This window comes from Lepidochelys kempii, chromosome 1, assembly GCF_965140285.1.
Source record: "Lepidochelys kempii isolate rLepKem1 chromosome 1, rLepKem1.hap1, whole genome shotgun sequence".
Taxonomy (NCBI): Eukaryota; Metazoa; Chordata; order Testudines; family Cheloniidae; genus Lepidochelys; species Lepidochelys kempii.
The window spans coordinates 278,261,714-278,277,266 of NC_136380.1; the positions used below are offsets into that span (position 1 = coordinate 278,261,714).

Sequence of the window (15,553 nt, forward strand, 5' to 3'; positions counted from 1 at the left end):
CAGTCTTATTAACCTGGTTGAGAGGACAATTTACTAATTTTCCTGTTTGCAAGTTAAAATGGGTCAGAGGACATCATAACCATAATTGTGAGAAAAAATAAACACAGGAAACTGCAGAGTTTGATAGGAAGTGGGTGGAGGGATAGGGATTAGAGAAAAAGAAAGGAAGATGGGCCAAATTCTGATCTTCATTTGTAAGCCCAGGGAACTCTATTGCAGTTACTGGAGTTATTCCAAAATTGCACCATCAAACTTCAGAGCAGAGCCTGGTCCAATGAATAAAAAAAGAGGCAAAAGGAAAACATACTACCTGTGTCAAAACATTTTCTTATTTATAGCTACTTTATCATGGTTCCCTGAAACACTGATATCCATGCAGAAAGTTCTGCACTTATAAAAACAGTGCAGTGCATTTAAAACTTCATACCTTTAGGTATGAAAAATGTGTTTACTTAAGAAAAGTTAATGTTTGTCCGTTAAAAATGTAGTGCCAAATGCATCTCCTGTGTAAACCCACTGAAGTCAATGGGCTTACAATGGGGATAAGTTGGCCTGTAAATCTAGTCTATTAAATACTTGTACAGTTAGTGTGCATACACAAAAAAATGATAAATTACACAATAATGATTTAAAGTACTCAGAGAACAGAATTTAGACAGGGATTTAAAAAACGAGAGACAAGTGCGATATTCCCGCCAGAAGCAAGCCGCTGCAATAAATCATACAGACATTCTCAATCACAATACTTTCCTGTCTCCTACAACAGTAGTACTAAGTGAAAAAGTTACTGGTCACTACCCTGCAAGATTAGGAAGACATCTGGGGTTTGCCTTTTGTATTTGTGGTTACATGATTGTAAATTACTTATACTATAGTGAAAAATATTATATAGCTTCTGGTTTTATGTTACCCAATATCTGTCCATAAATTATAGCCATATAAAAATACAGTTACAAATACTTTTCAGTGAAAAAAACTACTAAATATTCATGCTCATCCTGGTCTTCACATTTCAATTTTCTAACAGCTTATGAGTATGCAATTTAGCATAAAATATTATGTTAATTTGATCTCAGGCTTTTGGAGGTGTCAGGGTTCCTTCCCCACTCTGAACTCTAGGGTACAGATGTGGGGACCCACATGAAAGACCCCCTAACCTTATTCTTACCAGCTTAGGTTAAGAACTTCCCCAAGGTACAAACTTTGCCTTGTCCTTGAACAGTATGCTGCCACTACCAAGCGTTTTAAACAAAGAACAGGGAAAGAGACCACGTGGAGACGTCTTCCCCCCAAAAGATCTCCCCAAGCCCTACACACCCCCGTTCCTGGGGAGGCTTGAGAATAATATCCTAACCAATTGGTTACAAAATCATCAAAGACCCAAACCCCTGGATTTTGGAACAATGGAAAAATCAGTCAGGTTCTTAAAAGAAGGATTTTATTTAAAAAAAAAAGAAAGGTAAAAATCATCTCTGTAAAATCAGGATAGAAAATACTTTACAGGGTATTCAGATTCAAAACACAGAGGATCCCCCTCTGGGCAAAACCTTAAAGTTACAGAAAACAGGAATAAACCTCCCTCTTAACACAGGGAAAATTCACATAAAACAAAAGATAAACTAATCCGCCTTGCCTGGCTTACCTATACTGGTTGCAGTATTGGAGACTTGGGTTAGGATGGGTTGGAGAAGACGGATTTCTGTCTGGCCTCTCTCAGTCCCAAGAGAGAACAACCACGTAAACAAAGAGCACAAACAAAAGCTTCCTCCCAAGACTTGAAAGTATCTTGTCCTTTGGGTCAGGTGACAGCCAGGTTAGATGAGCTTCTTAACCCTTTACAGGTAACAGGATGTTGCCTCTGGCTAGGAGGGATTTTATAGCACTGTATACGGAAAGGTAGTGACCCTTCTCTTAATATTTATGACAGGGGCTCTCAGGCTAGCAGGTGTGGTCCACACCAATCATGCTTCTGTGCTGAGTTTGTATCTGCTTTCTGAGAAAATATGGACCCAGCAGTGACAGCTGGGAGGATAAGAGGAATGGCCTACATGGTTTAGGAGTTTTGTCTGCAGTGTGCTGTACCAGATTCAGGAACACAACCAAGTACCAGGTTAGGCTTCTGGTGGAGCAAAACACTGTTAAATTTCTCTAGTTACTAACTGAATTTTAACCGTGGAATATGATCCCAGAGAGCCAAGTATGTCAGTAACTGTTTGTTAACTTAATTAAAAGTTGTGTGTTCAAGGCCTTTTACATAGTATTAGGAGCTTTTATAATTTACTTGCTATATAGATAATAAAACATTCTTAAAATACACGGGACTATCTTACACTGTAATTTTTGTTTCAATAAAAAAAATTAGTTTACTGCTGTTTAACTTGTTTTAAAAGTTAGATGTACCTAAAGTTCTGCTCTTCCTCCTTTATTAAAATAAATTTTTAATAAAAATTTGAAAAATAACCTTTTCCACGGTTTCCTATAGTATTTTATGAACAATATTTTTACAGTTTCATATTATTTCCTTGTGGACAAGTTTTTGCCTCAAAAACACCACAAGTGTTGGAAATCTCTGCAGAAATTACCAAAATTTAATGAGTTGGGAAGAGCCTGAACTAACTCCTTACTTCTAGTGACCATGTTGCTAGACCTAAAAACATTGTGGTTCTTCAGAATAAAGGGGTCAGTGAATCCTCTAAAGATGAGCTTCACTGGGCTAGGAGCCTCTGTTGGAGCAGTTCGTGTAAGAAAGCATCCAAAGTTTGGAAAGGTAATTTTATACTTTAAGTTTTGAAAGAAGCACTTTTGGATTTAGTGAAGAATATTAACCAGCATGATTAAGCATAAAGTAGCTTACTATTAAAATAAGGTATTTTCAACTATATTAAAATTGTACTTTCTCTAAAATATATGTTAGCTTACTCTTAAATGTCTGAAGAAAATAAGATACGTTAGCATCACTATGTGCAGACAAGGCAATAAAAATGCAATTCTGTGTGCTGAAACATGATATCAATCTGACTTTGATTTATATTCTGTTAATTGTAGTGTTTTAGAACCCAGTAAGTCACAAGTTCAGGAGAAGGTCATGTATTAAAAGTATTCAAAAAGAGAAAACAGTTTTGTCATTAGAAGGGTTAAAATAAACAACATTACTTACCACTTGGCTGACCGCAACTCGTTCCAAAGCCTTTAAAAGTGAAGAAATTAAACAGCTATGTTTATTCTTTATCAGGGCATTTTATAATCACATTGTATAAAGCCTGGTGGAAATGACATTTTACAAGATTAATTATGTGATATAACATGAGCGTGTACACTTACGAGTGTTAAAACCATTAGAGGTTGTTAACCAGTTCACTTCTGTTACTTAGGGTTTATTTATAGGACAAGCAATGATAAAGGAATGCATAGATATAGATAGCTATATATAGTTTCTTCAATTTTTGAGAGCACTAAGGAAAAAACAAATTTATTTTTTCTCGGCTATATTCCTATACAAGTATAAGCATAATAACAGCTCACTTTAGATATTATAACGTATAGTTTAAATAATCTTTTAATTTAATGCACAATATATTAAAATATCTTTTTAAGTCTTTAGCGACTACACAAATGTTCATTTTCAACTCGCAGTACTTAAAGTTAAACAAAATAAAAACTTTAGAGAGACTGCAGTTTAAAATGTCATGTAGATCCTTTAAAATAGATTTTTCAGCCCATGAATCCTGATGGTGTGAGAGTATTTGATTTTTATGATCTAAGGTGACAAAGAATTAAGAAAAAATATGAAATGGGTGGAAGATTTTTCTACAGTTGCTCTGTGTGGCCAAAGGCATCTCCAGCTGGTTGTTTGCCTCTGAAATAGAACATTCTATCCTTGTCAAAAGGCAGCCTGAGCTTACTTCCCCTCTCACTAAATAAGGCTTAATCTACACTAGAAAATTAGGTACGTTTAACTATGTCAGTCAGGGGTGTGAAAAATCCACATCCCCTGAGCGGAGTAAAGCCAACCTAAGTCCCTATGTAGACAATTCTAGGTCAACCTAGCTACTGCCTCTCGGAGAGGTTGATTACCTACACCAATGGTAGAATCCCTCCCATTGGTATAGGTACTGTCTACCCTGACGCACTAAAGTGGCACAGCTGTGTCACTGTAAAAAGAAAAGGAGTACTTGTGGCACCTTAGAGACTAACCAATTTATTTGAGCATGAGCTTTCGTGAGCTACAGCTCACTTCATCGGATGCATCCGATGAAGTGAGCTGTAGCTCACGAAAGCTCATGCTCAAATAAATTGGTTAGTCTCTAAGGTGCCACAAGTACTCCTTTTCTTTTTGCGAATACAGACTAACACGGCTGTTACTCTGAAACCTGTGTCATTGTAGTGTTTTCAATGTAGATAAGCCCTAAGAAAGAGTGGGAAATGGAAATTCTATAAGGAAAGGAATGGGCTAATCTGCCATTTGATCTAGGGTATAATGGATATATTACTGGGACAACGGAAGATGGCAAAAACATTTTGGGAGGGCTTACTGAAGGGTTTTAGGGTAACGTACGAAGGTTCTAGAATTTACATTTTGGTCCATATCCTTAACCACTTGAGAGGTTTCATGCAGTTTGTTGAGGATGTCACATTTAGGGGTGAAACCATCCTGTATAATTGTCCTGACATGTTTCAGTCTTAAGATCTCTAATGTTAGCTCTGATCTCTTTAATCTTGACATATGGGCCTGAGTTGGTTTTTGGCAGGTATCTGTGTGAGTTAGCAGCTGAAATTGAGGCTAACAGCATCTGTTGTGGTGCATCCTGGGAAAAGGGATTAAAAATCAACAGAAATTAGAGGTGGCGGTTTCCTAATGCCACAGTAGTTGAAGATTTAGGGTCATGCCTTTATCCTCAGATTAAGCATCAATCCATCATCCTGTGCTGATGTAAAATGAGTATACAGGAGCACTCTGTCTCTTGGTGCAATGTTAGATGATTTCCTGGTGTAAAGGCTTGTATAAGTGTGTAGGCCTACTCTGGTTTTGGGGCTAGAAAGGCCTGTTTACGGTCTTGTACAGTTAGGACATTGAGTGTTATGAACAATGAACCTTTTTGGGGAAGTCAGTGATGGTAGAAGAAATACTATCCCTTTTAAATCACTGCCATGACCTATTGCCCTGAGAGATTACTTTGCTTAAATTCAGTTCAACAAGATTGTGGCCTTTTTGGTCATTTTAAAAATATTTTTTGTCTATCTTCATTGTTTCCTGCCCTTCGCAAATATAAAATGTGCAAAGTTGGAAGGTTAATACAATTTTTTTTACCTATAATTTATCATGCATACAACATTAATGATGTTATCCTGTAGAGTCTGGGATTTAAGTCATAGCTCTAGGATTACAAGCCAAAAATAATGAATTCTATAACATCTGGATAAAACTTCCAGTAGGGAAAAAAAAAAGAAAAAGAAAAAAGAACCATACTAAGCACGCTGACATTCTGGCATTGCGACCACAGCACCAGCCCTCTTCCTTTAAATACCGGCACATGGGAAACCCCCACAATCCTGGAGAGCAATCTGCAGATGAGAGAAAAATAGTGTGTTACTTTATTAAATTCTTCTTCTCTTAAAGTAAATCATCTATTGAGAAAGACAAACAGTAGTTGGAGCATAGGAGCAGCGCTGTGTAACTGTTATTCCTATCCAATAATAGAAAGCATATTAGTGTTATGAAAAAAGATATTTTCTCAACAACAGATGTTTTTGCTTTAGGCTCCATTTTTGAAATCTTCACATTTTCCAAAACTATTCCTCCAAGACCGAACCAAGTGAATTCTCTGCAAAGTCTTTCTTTCTTTCTTTCTTTCTTTCTTTCTTTCTTTCTTTCTTTCTTTCTTTCTTTCTTTCTTTCTTTCTTTCTTTCTTTCTTTCTTTCTTTCTTTCAACACATTGACAATCATCCCAAGATGCTGAGCTGGCAGCCCATCAATGTAACAGGACGTATGTATCACTTACTGCTGTTTTCTTTTACAGTAAACAATTTTTAAATGGTATTTTGGCAAGTCATTACCGAATGTGTGCTTGTTTACTAAGTGCTGATGGCCTGTTTTGTTGTTAGCCATTATGTTTGTTTTCCAGAAAGGACCAGCTGCAAAGGCTCTTGCTGCTTCTTCAAAACACCAGAGCATTTACATCACAGACTGCGACTGAGTTTGGTTCAGTCTCTTTAACGTTTCAAGTGACAACAATGCTCCTAAATTAATGCTTAATCCTAATGCAACACTGGGACAGCTAAACTGGCAACATTATGAATACTACCTGTGTGTACGAAAAATTCTGCTAGGTTTTCTTTAAAAAACACTTTGATGTCAGCTGACTGTTTAAATCATTCTGAATGTGATTTTAATACTTAAAAATGAAAACAAGTTGGATAGGATCTTGGCATTTCCATTTAGAAAGATGGCTCTAAAATATTTTAAGATTAATCAAGAAGAAGAGGTTAAAAAGAGGCCAGTGGAAATACAAAAGTCTTCAGATTTATAAAAAGTTACATGCATTCAAAGAATGGGATACAAACCTGCATGCAGAACTCTTTTCAAAGACCTAGCAGACAGAAAAAGGAGACCAAAATTGAGAAAGGATAAAAAGACTCCAGACCAATGGACTAACAGTGGAAGCTCTAAGAATTAGAGAATGTGGCTAGCAAAGGGCAACCAGGAGAAGAAACAGAGAAGCTCCCTAAAATATTAAGATGATGTTTCGGGGAAAAAAGACCAACAGAAGTCTTTGGCCTACAAGGTATGTCTACACTGCATCTAGGAATTGTGATTCCCAGCAGAGGAAGACAGACTTGTGCCAGGTCTGCTGGAGCTAGCATGCTAAAAATAGCAGTGTAGACATTGTGGCGCTGGGGGCAGCTCAGGCTAAGATGGCAGGTGGGCTTGGACTCGTGGTTAGCCTGAGCCCCCAGTGATGCTGCAATATTCACACAAAGAAAAGGAGTACTTGTGGCACCTTAGAGACTAACCAATTTATTTGAGCATGAGCTTTCGTGAGCTACAGCTCACTTCATCGGATGCAAGCTATTCACACAGCTATTTTTAGCATGCTAGCTCAAGCAGAGCTGGCACTAGTCTGTTTACTTGGGCTGGGAATCACACCTCGTAATTCCAGTGTAGATATATCCAATGGAGTCCTATGTACAATAAAGGAGGAGAGAATAGTAGGTTTATGTTTAAGATAATTTATCTGATCTCTAGTCATAATCTTTATTTGCAGTCCTGTTCACAGTGGTCCTAATCTCAGGATAACAGCAAAGGTGTAATCTGTTGTGACATATATTTCCCTGTATTTTTGTCACTACTGAGTACAGAATGTATCACATCGATCCTCACTCAAATTCTGCTTTTTGTGAATTATTTTAAGTGAAGGGGACTGTAAATGTGTGATTTTATATGGAGGTAAAATTAGGATGTGCTTTTATGACTGTATTAATTTTAAAATTAGTCACTATACCCAATATCCTAATTAGCTTTACAGAAGCATGGTATAGTGAATAAAGCACCTAACTCTGAATCAGGAGATCAAGGCTCCACTCCCAACTGTGTCACAGAACTGACTGAGTGGCTTGGGTTAAGCCATTCAACCAAAGGAACTTAACAAGATTTGAGGACTGTGGTGGATAATCAGCTGAACATGAGCTTCCAGTGTGATGTTGTGGCTGAAAGGGCTAATGCAATCCTTGGCTGCATAAACAGGGGAATCTCGAGTAGGAGTAGAGAGGTTATTTTATGTCTGTATTTGGCATGTGCAACTGCTGCTGAAAGAGTGTCTAGGTCTGGCGTCCACAAGTCAAGAAGGATGTGGATAAATTGGAAACGGTTCAGAGAAGAGTCATGAGAATGATATAAGGATCAGAAAACCTGTCATATTGTAGATTCAAGGAGCTCAGTCTATTTAGCATAACAAAAGAGAAGGTATGGGGTGACTGATTACAGTCTGTAAATACCTTTATGGGGAACAAAATTTAATAATGGGCTCTTCAGTCTAGCTGAGAATGGTAGAACACGATCCAATAGCTATAAATTAAAATTCAGACTGGAAATAAGGCGTACATTTTTTAACAGTGAGAGAAATTAACCATTGGAACAATTTACCAAGAGTTGTGGTAGATTCTTCATCACTGACAATTTTTAAACTGTTTGGATGTTTTTCTGAAAGATCTGCTCAAAGAATTATTTTGGGGAAGTGCTATGACCTGAGTTATATAGGAGGTCAGACTAGATTATCACAATAGTCCCTTCTGGCCTTGGAATGTATGAATCTATAATACAGAGATAGTAATATTATTAACCTATCACACAAAAGTGCTCTGAGACTTAATCCATTAATGTACATATCGTGCTTTGAAACTGTCTGATGGATTATGTCATAAAAATAGGAAGAATAACTACCATACCATGAAAATCTATGAACACAGTGGTGTCTTAGATAGATATTAAGTTAGGCTCCAGAATAGAATGGAACTGCATGCTGTTTATGTGGGTAAAATTGGGAATTATCCTGAAGTTCAGTACCTTGTGGAATGGTTTGCTTGGTTATTGGACTGACTGAATTTACCATGACAAAATGAAGGTTCATATATGAGACTGTCTTTAGAATCCCAGAAAGTATTCACAAAAACAGTTTCAAGACAATATTGTATATAAAATAATTCAGGTCAGCGTAATCACTGCTGTAACTATTGGCTACGTCAGAGAAAAATTTGGCAGATTATTTATGCTAAAGTGATAGTTAATAAGATTCTGTGAAATACATTTATGTGAAGAAAACTGTTACGGTTTTATTGTTTGGTATGCAGTAATAAGACTCTCTATAAATGCATGCATTATAAATATTTTAAACAAAAATTAGCAAGCTCTGAAAAGAAATTGCAGGTTTTAATCATGGAAGTTTTATTTTCTCCTCTACTCTGAGAGTGTCTTCTCATTATCCCACTCCAGAGTCACCCATCACCCATACAAGTTAAAAATGCTACAATCTGAGCTAGGCTAACATTTATCTACTGCACCACTGATAAATTAATCTAAACCATTTCTATTTTCCCTGAACAAAATAATTAGTAAAAGTGCTGTCATCCACTCATGATACGGAAACAAGCAGTGAGGAAAAATAATGCTCTAACACTGTACTTTCTTCTAGCTCTCCCAATATGATTTATTTTGGTAGTATATTTAGAATGTAAGCTACTTGGGGCAGGTTTTAAGTATCTTAACCCATGTCTTGTATACTCCCACGCATACTGGGTGTTTAAAACAACAATTCAGCAGATAGATAAGCCTGTATTAAGCAGCTATTTTTATGAGCCACATTTTTAAAACCTGGACACCATTTTTGTGCCTGCCATTATTTGTAGGCACTAGTAACATTACACAATGTCTAATTACCTGATTGCTCACAGGTGAGATTTCTAACCAGCATTATTTTTACCCTCAAAACTGTAGGAGGTAGAAGGGAGACTGAGTTGATTCATATTTAAAAGTCATGTTTACAGTTATTTTAAAAAGACATATTGGGTTTCTTTTAAATATTTTGCAGTGAAATGTCCTTTACAATGAGGATAATTATAGTTTGAATCAGTATGTCTGGTCTCTAAGAAAAAACAAGTTTGGATCTCAGAAACTTCTTTAACAGAATCCTGAATTGGGAGTTCAATAAATATTGATATATAAACCCTGAAAATGTTCAGGAATACTTTGTGGATACATTATGAAAGATTGTATAGCAAATCTTTGTACAGCATATAATTGTGAAAGAGCCAGTCTATTGTATATGAAGCAACTAACAAGACATCTTACAATTCATTAAAGGAATGTGGATCACGCAGAACTCCTCTCTCTATACAACTTCACACAAAGTGAGTAATTCTAGGTAATGGGATGAAGCACTGAATAAAAGCTGAAGTGGAGTGTAGACCTATTCACTGTTAATGAAACAGATATATCCTGACATGTAGGCTAATAACTTACAAAGATCCCACAGCACACGTGTAGCAGAAGGAATAGCAAGAAAGAGCATACCAAAAGGAGCTGCTGTCAAAAGAGCTATCGTCTCACAGTCAGGCTCAATTCTGTTATATTCAGGTTTATCGGCTCTTCATAGGCCACTGTGTACTTCTAATACCACTCAATATACAGAGGAAAGGCTCATATGAGGTATAACAGAACTGAAGCAATGCCTTCTCACAACATGAGCACAAGGTTCCCAATTCTGTAAGGTATCTGAACACATACTTTAAATCCCACTGATTTTAATGGTCCCTACATATGTGCCTAATACTGAACAGAACAATTTGGTAAATCATGACCTAAGCAAATATTAAGGGATGTTTGACTGGTTCCAAGATGCATGTCACGATTCTCCATGTGTTACAGACAGTGCAATATGCAGAAGACACACATCAGATGTAAATGAGCTAACATCCAGATCAATGGTCCAACAACACAAATCAAGGCATTGATTATGCAAAAATGCACAATGCCAGACCAGGTAAAGCATTCTGATGTACTGTGATGAAAACAACCCCTTCTTATAGCCAACGAGCATAAGTCCTACTTCTAAACCCAGACAAAATGGAGGTAACATTGGTGTGTTTATGGAGTACTATTTTAAAAGCAATTATTTGATTTAATTATTTCTCCATTCTGTTTATTTCTATAGGCTAGCTAGTTACCACACACAAGGAGAAAAACTATTATCAACTGAACACGGAAAAAAGTCTTTAAGAGTTTTGTAAGAATTATTTTTTTTCGAAGTACGTTGAATTATGTGTTTCCATCTCTTCTGGGAAACCAACTACTAGTTACGTACTTTAATATTATTGCATCTGGATTATTTCATAATGCATTAATTTTTTCATGAAGGTTGTGTGTTTACTGTTATCTGATCTTGATTTTGTAATTTCAGTTTTATGGTCTTTTAGAGGCTAACAATCTGTTTTCAACTACTATTCTGTAAGGTTTTGCAGAGAGTTTTTAACTCCAACTACTCTGCCTACATTTTGGAATGTCCATTTTATATTCTATGTCAGCTTCATTTGTAGTTGATGGAATTCTTTTCCTTTACTTAACTGTTCCCAATGGGGAAAAGGGAAGATGCAAGTGGATGCTGGATTTATAGAAAATGTCACTGATGATTCGATTAAGCAAGACATATTATCCAGAATTTTTTTTTTTTTGGATTTTTGTCAACTACCCTCACCCTCATAATAAATTTTAATTCTTTCAGCATGTTGTAATGAGGGAAAAGAGCTTCACACTCCACCTTGTCAACCACTCCATTCCACTGCATAGGTCCCCCATGCTGATTTGTTTGGTCAGCATTTCATGGCTAAACAAGAGTTGTATAACTAACTAAAACAAATATGTGTGGATAGAAAATAGTGCAACTTATAATCACGTGGCCAGGGTGTGGAACACTAAACATACCCTGCTTCTTTTGGTGCTTATAGAAAAAAAAATATTTGGCAGTATATGTAAGAGCAAAGGATTTTTTTAGTTTGGGAAGTCCTGAGTAACCTTTTCTTGTATTTGTTATTCCATTCATATATGTGGAATAGGCCACAGAAAAATGTTTAGAGAGGATAGATACCAATGTCGTCAATTTTACCCAGTTCAGTGTATTGTTTGGATCAATGTATAGGAAAACAGTGGGCCTCACTCTTCTGTGTTCTATGCGATACCTGGTATAGAATTTTATACTATGCAGAGTGAGTGTAAAATACCACACTTATAGTCTGGTAACATTTTAAATTAACGTTGCACATGCATAAATGACTCCAAAAGGTGCAAAGCAGTGAAGGATCAAGGCCACTATATTTTACTCCTTTAGCAGAGAAAGTTCCACAGTGTATCTTGTTTATTGCCTGATCCAGTGTTTTTGAAGACTCGTTTGCATTTATTAAAATGTTTTCTTTCTTTTTAGTTCCCAGTGATTCTCAAGTGTTATGCATAGAAACATATTCACAAGTTTTCCTCTGCAACTTCTGAAACAGAATGGTTTATTACTAAGCAAATAGTCCCTAATGCAGTCAATTTTTTTTACAAAACTTTTCTTACAGACTCATTCTAATTTATTTAACACTAAACATTACTCACTATAGCAAACACAATTCATACTGGGTGGCAAGGCAATGACTATCCAAATCACCAACGGTTTATTTTAAAGAGTACAAATCCAATTTCTTGTTTTACTGTTTTCAGTAACATGTAGATGATTTATAAATTCTGGTTTGGAACACTATTCTTTTTCTTCAGATCTATGACAGATAGTCAACACAAATCAGTTATTACACTATGCAACGTACTATAAACATAGAGGATACTGGTTTCATTCAAATTGCTGATGCCCTTTCTCTTCTCATCCTATTGTTAAGGCATTAGGCTATTCCAATACATACATAACTAAAAATAGATGGAGGTGAACTGTGATTTATTTTCTAGTGACTGAGTCCATCAGTTTGTATATAGTATGTGGCAAACAGAAGGCAGAAATAACCTTTTAATGTACAGACCGAACTGCCAACTCTACTCAGGATTGCATTTTGTTTCAGAAATTATACTCTCCAAAGGAAAACAACTGTCATTTATATCATTTTTAACCTTTACCTTGGCTGAGGCAATTTGTTACTGAAGTGTTGTGAAATAGCAGTCTCTTAAAGTGTTTCAGCATGAGTATAACTTGAAGAGAAAGAAAGCTCATTCTAATTTAGCACTGACATAACTATAATATTACTAAACCCAGAGATTGTATAGTCTGGAAGCATTTTAATAGCTTTGAAAGTGACACTGACACTTTAAACTTGGCTTTCTTACCAAGATTGCTATTGAAAGTAATACAATAGAAATCTGATTCTAAATTGGATTTATCTTTCTCCATTTTTGCTACTTGTTTTTATACTGGTCTTGCTATAATAGAGTTAGTGTTGTTGATTCCTCTTGGTACTATCTAGTTCACATGGACCAACATGGTGACATCATCTAGTGTGTTCTGTATGCTTATGAGCATCTTTCCCCTATCATTACTTAAGAAACAGCATTTGGTGAAACTGAATGACTGCTGTAACTTTATAAATATACAATGCAACAAATATCAACCAACATGCAACGCTACTTTTATGGAATATTGTTTAACGTATGTTGTGTGCATTGTTATTCCTGAAAAGTGGCATTTTAAAAAACTATTTTGATGTTATACCTACATTACAAAACCCACATCTCATGCAAATTTTTTTCTTTTGATATTCAAGCTCCAGAGCTCCTGTCCATTTCATTCCAGTGTCTCAGTTTTCACCAATTCCTTCTACCCCAAATTCTCCATTTGTACTTCCCAATGTATTTATTGAGTCTAAATTCCTAACTTACTCTTCTTCTTCAGTCTAGGACACAGTGTAGAAGCTGGAAACATAAAAACTCTTGGACCAGATTCTTTAAGTTCATGGAAAAAATGGTTACCCCACCTTTTTGTAAATGTTGTTCTTCAAGATGTGCTGCTCATGTCCCTTCCATTGTAGCTGTGCATGTGCCCAAATGTGAGGCCGTTGGAGACTTTTGCCTTAGTGGTACCCAGCAGGGCCGGCTGTGGCACCCTCTGAAGTGCCGCGCTCCTGGCATGGTATATCAGGTGCTGCTGGCCCTGCGTGTCCTGTCGGTTCCTTCTTGCCGACAACTCTGACAGCAGGGCAGGAGAGTGGGTAATGGAATGGACATGAGCAACACATCTCAAAGAACAACAATTACAAAAAGGTGGGGTAACCGTTTTTTCTTCTTTGAGTGCTTGCTCACGTTGATTCCACTGTAGCTGACTCACAAGCAGAATCCATGGTGGCGGGTTCAGAGTTCACAGTCTTGCAGATTCGAGTACTGTTCTGCCGAAACCAGCATCAGCCTGAGCCTGCTGGGTCAGCACATAGTGTGAAGCAAAGGTGTGGATGGACAACCAGGTCTTGGCGCGGCAAATTTCCTGGATTGGCACTTGAGCAAGGAAGACTGATGATGATGCTTGTGCTCTAGTTGAATGAGCCATCACAATCGCTGGCGGGGGCACCTTCGCCAGCTCATAGCAGTAGCGGATGCAGGCTGTGATCCAGGACGAGATTCTCTGGGTAGACACCGGGCAACCCTTCATCCTGTCAGTGACTGCAGCAAACGATTGTGTAGACTTACGGAACAGCTTTGTTCTCTCTATGTAGAAGGCCAGTGCCTGCCCGACGTCCAGGGTACACAGCCTGCTTTCCTCATCTGTAGCATGAGGCTTCGGGCAGAAGACAGGAAGATATATCCTGACCAGTATGGAACTGGGAAACGATCTTGGGCAGAAAGGCTGGCTGCAGACGCAGCTGTACCTTGTCCTTATAGAAGACCATATAAGGGGACACCCTATTGGCTGAGGTTATAGCGACCAAAAAGGAACCCTTCCAGGAGAGAAGCAGAAGTGAACAGGAAGGCAGAGGCTCAAAGGGGGGGCCACGTGAGCCTGGACTGCACAAGGTTCAGGTCCCAAACATGTGTGTAAAGGTGCTCCAGAACTTTAAGGAACCATGCTATCATGGGATGGGTGAAGACCGACCTGCTGTGAAACAGGGGATGGAAAGCCGAGATGGCCACCAGGTGCACCATGACTGAGGACAGCAACGAGGTGAGACGAAAAGGTGCTGCTGACGTGATCCACCAGGACATTCTTGGCTCCGGGCAGGTGGGCGGCCACCAAATGAATGGCATGCCGCACACAAAAGTCCCAGACGCTAAGAGCTTCCCCACAAAGGGCCAAAGACCTGGAGCCACCCTGCCTGTTGATGTAGTACACTGCGGCAGTGTTGTCCATCAGGACCTGCACCACCTTGCTTTTCAGGTGTGGGAAGAAAGCCTGACACGCCAGGCAAACAACTCTGAGCTCCTTGACATTGATATGAAGGGACAGGTTGTGTTGCAGCCAATGGCCCTGGGTGTTGAGCTCGCACAGATGGGCTCCCCAGCCCAGGTCTGATGCGTCTGAGACCAAGGTGAGCAAGGGTGAGGGAATCATGAAAGGGACTCCCTGCAGCACCAACCTGGTATCCCACCACCAGTCATAGAATCATAGAATCATAGAATATCAGGGTTGGAAGGGACCCCAGAAGGTCATCTAGTCCAACCCCCTGCTCGAAGCAGGACCAATTCCCAGTTAAATCATCCCAGCCAGGGCTTTGTCAAGCCTGACCTTAAAAACCTCTAAGGAAGGAGATTCTACCACCTCCCTAGGTAACGCATTCCAGTGTTTCACCACCCTCATAGTGAAAAAGTTTTTCCTAATATCCAATCTAAACCTCCCCCACTGCAACTTGTCGTCTCGTCCAGAGACGAGAGGCCGTGGCTTAGCACCGTGACCACTGGGTCCTATCGGTGCCTGCTGGGAATGTAGACCGAGGCCAGCCACACTTGCAGGGGCCTCAGACAAAGCCGGGCATGATTTACCACGTAGTACACGTGGCCATGTGGCCCAACAGTCGCAGGCACGTGTGGGTCATGGTGAG

The 15,553-nt window shown here is 38.4% G+C and overlaps 1 protein-coding gene across 3 annotated transcripts in view; it reads right to left on the reverse strand.

Annotated features, from left to right (window-relative positions):
- The window catches only part of METTL25 (methyltransferase like 25), a 105,550-nt gene that overhangs the window by 22,830 nt on the left and 67,167 nt on the right, over positions 1-15,553 (reverse strand). For all 3 annotated transcript variants that reach the window (XR_012156728.2, XM_073327623.2, XM_073327622.2), the window contains 2 exons: positions 5,468-5,562; positions 3,158-3,187 (listed from right to left, as the gene is read on the reverse strand). Coding sequence is in view for 2 of the 3 variants with exons in the window: in XM_073327623.2 (XP_073183724.2) it covers positions 3,158-3,187; positions 5,468-5,562 (125 nt within the window). In the remaining variant the exon portion in view is untranslated. The remainder of the gene's footprint in view (positions 1-3,157; positions 3,188-5,467; positions 5,563-15,553) is intronic.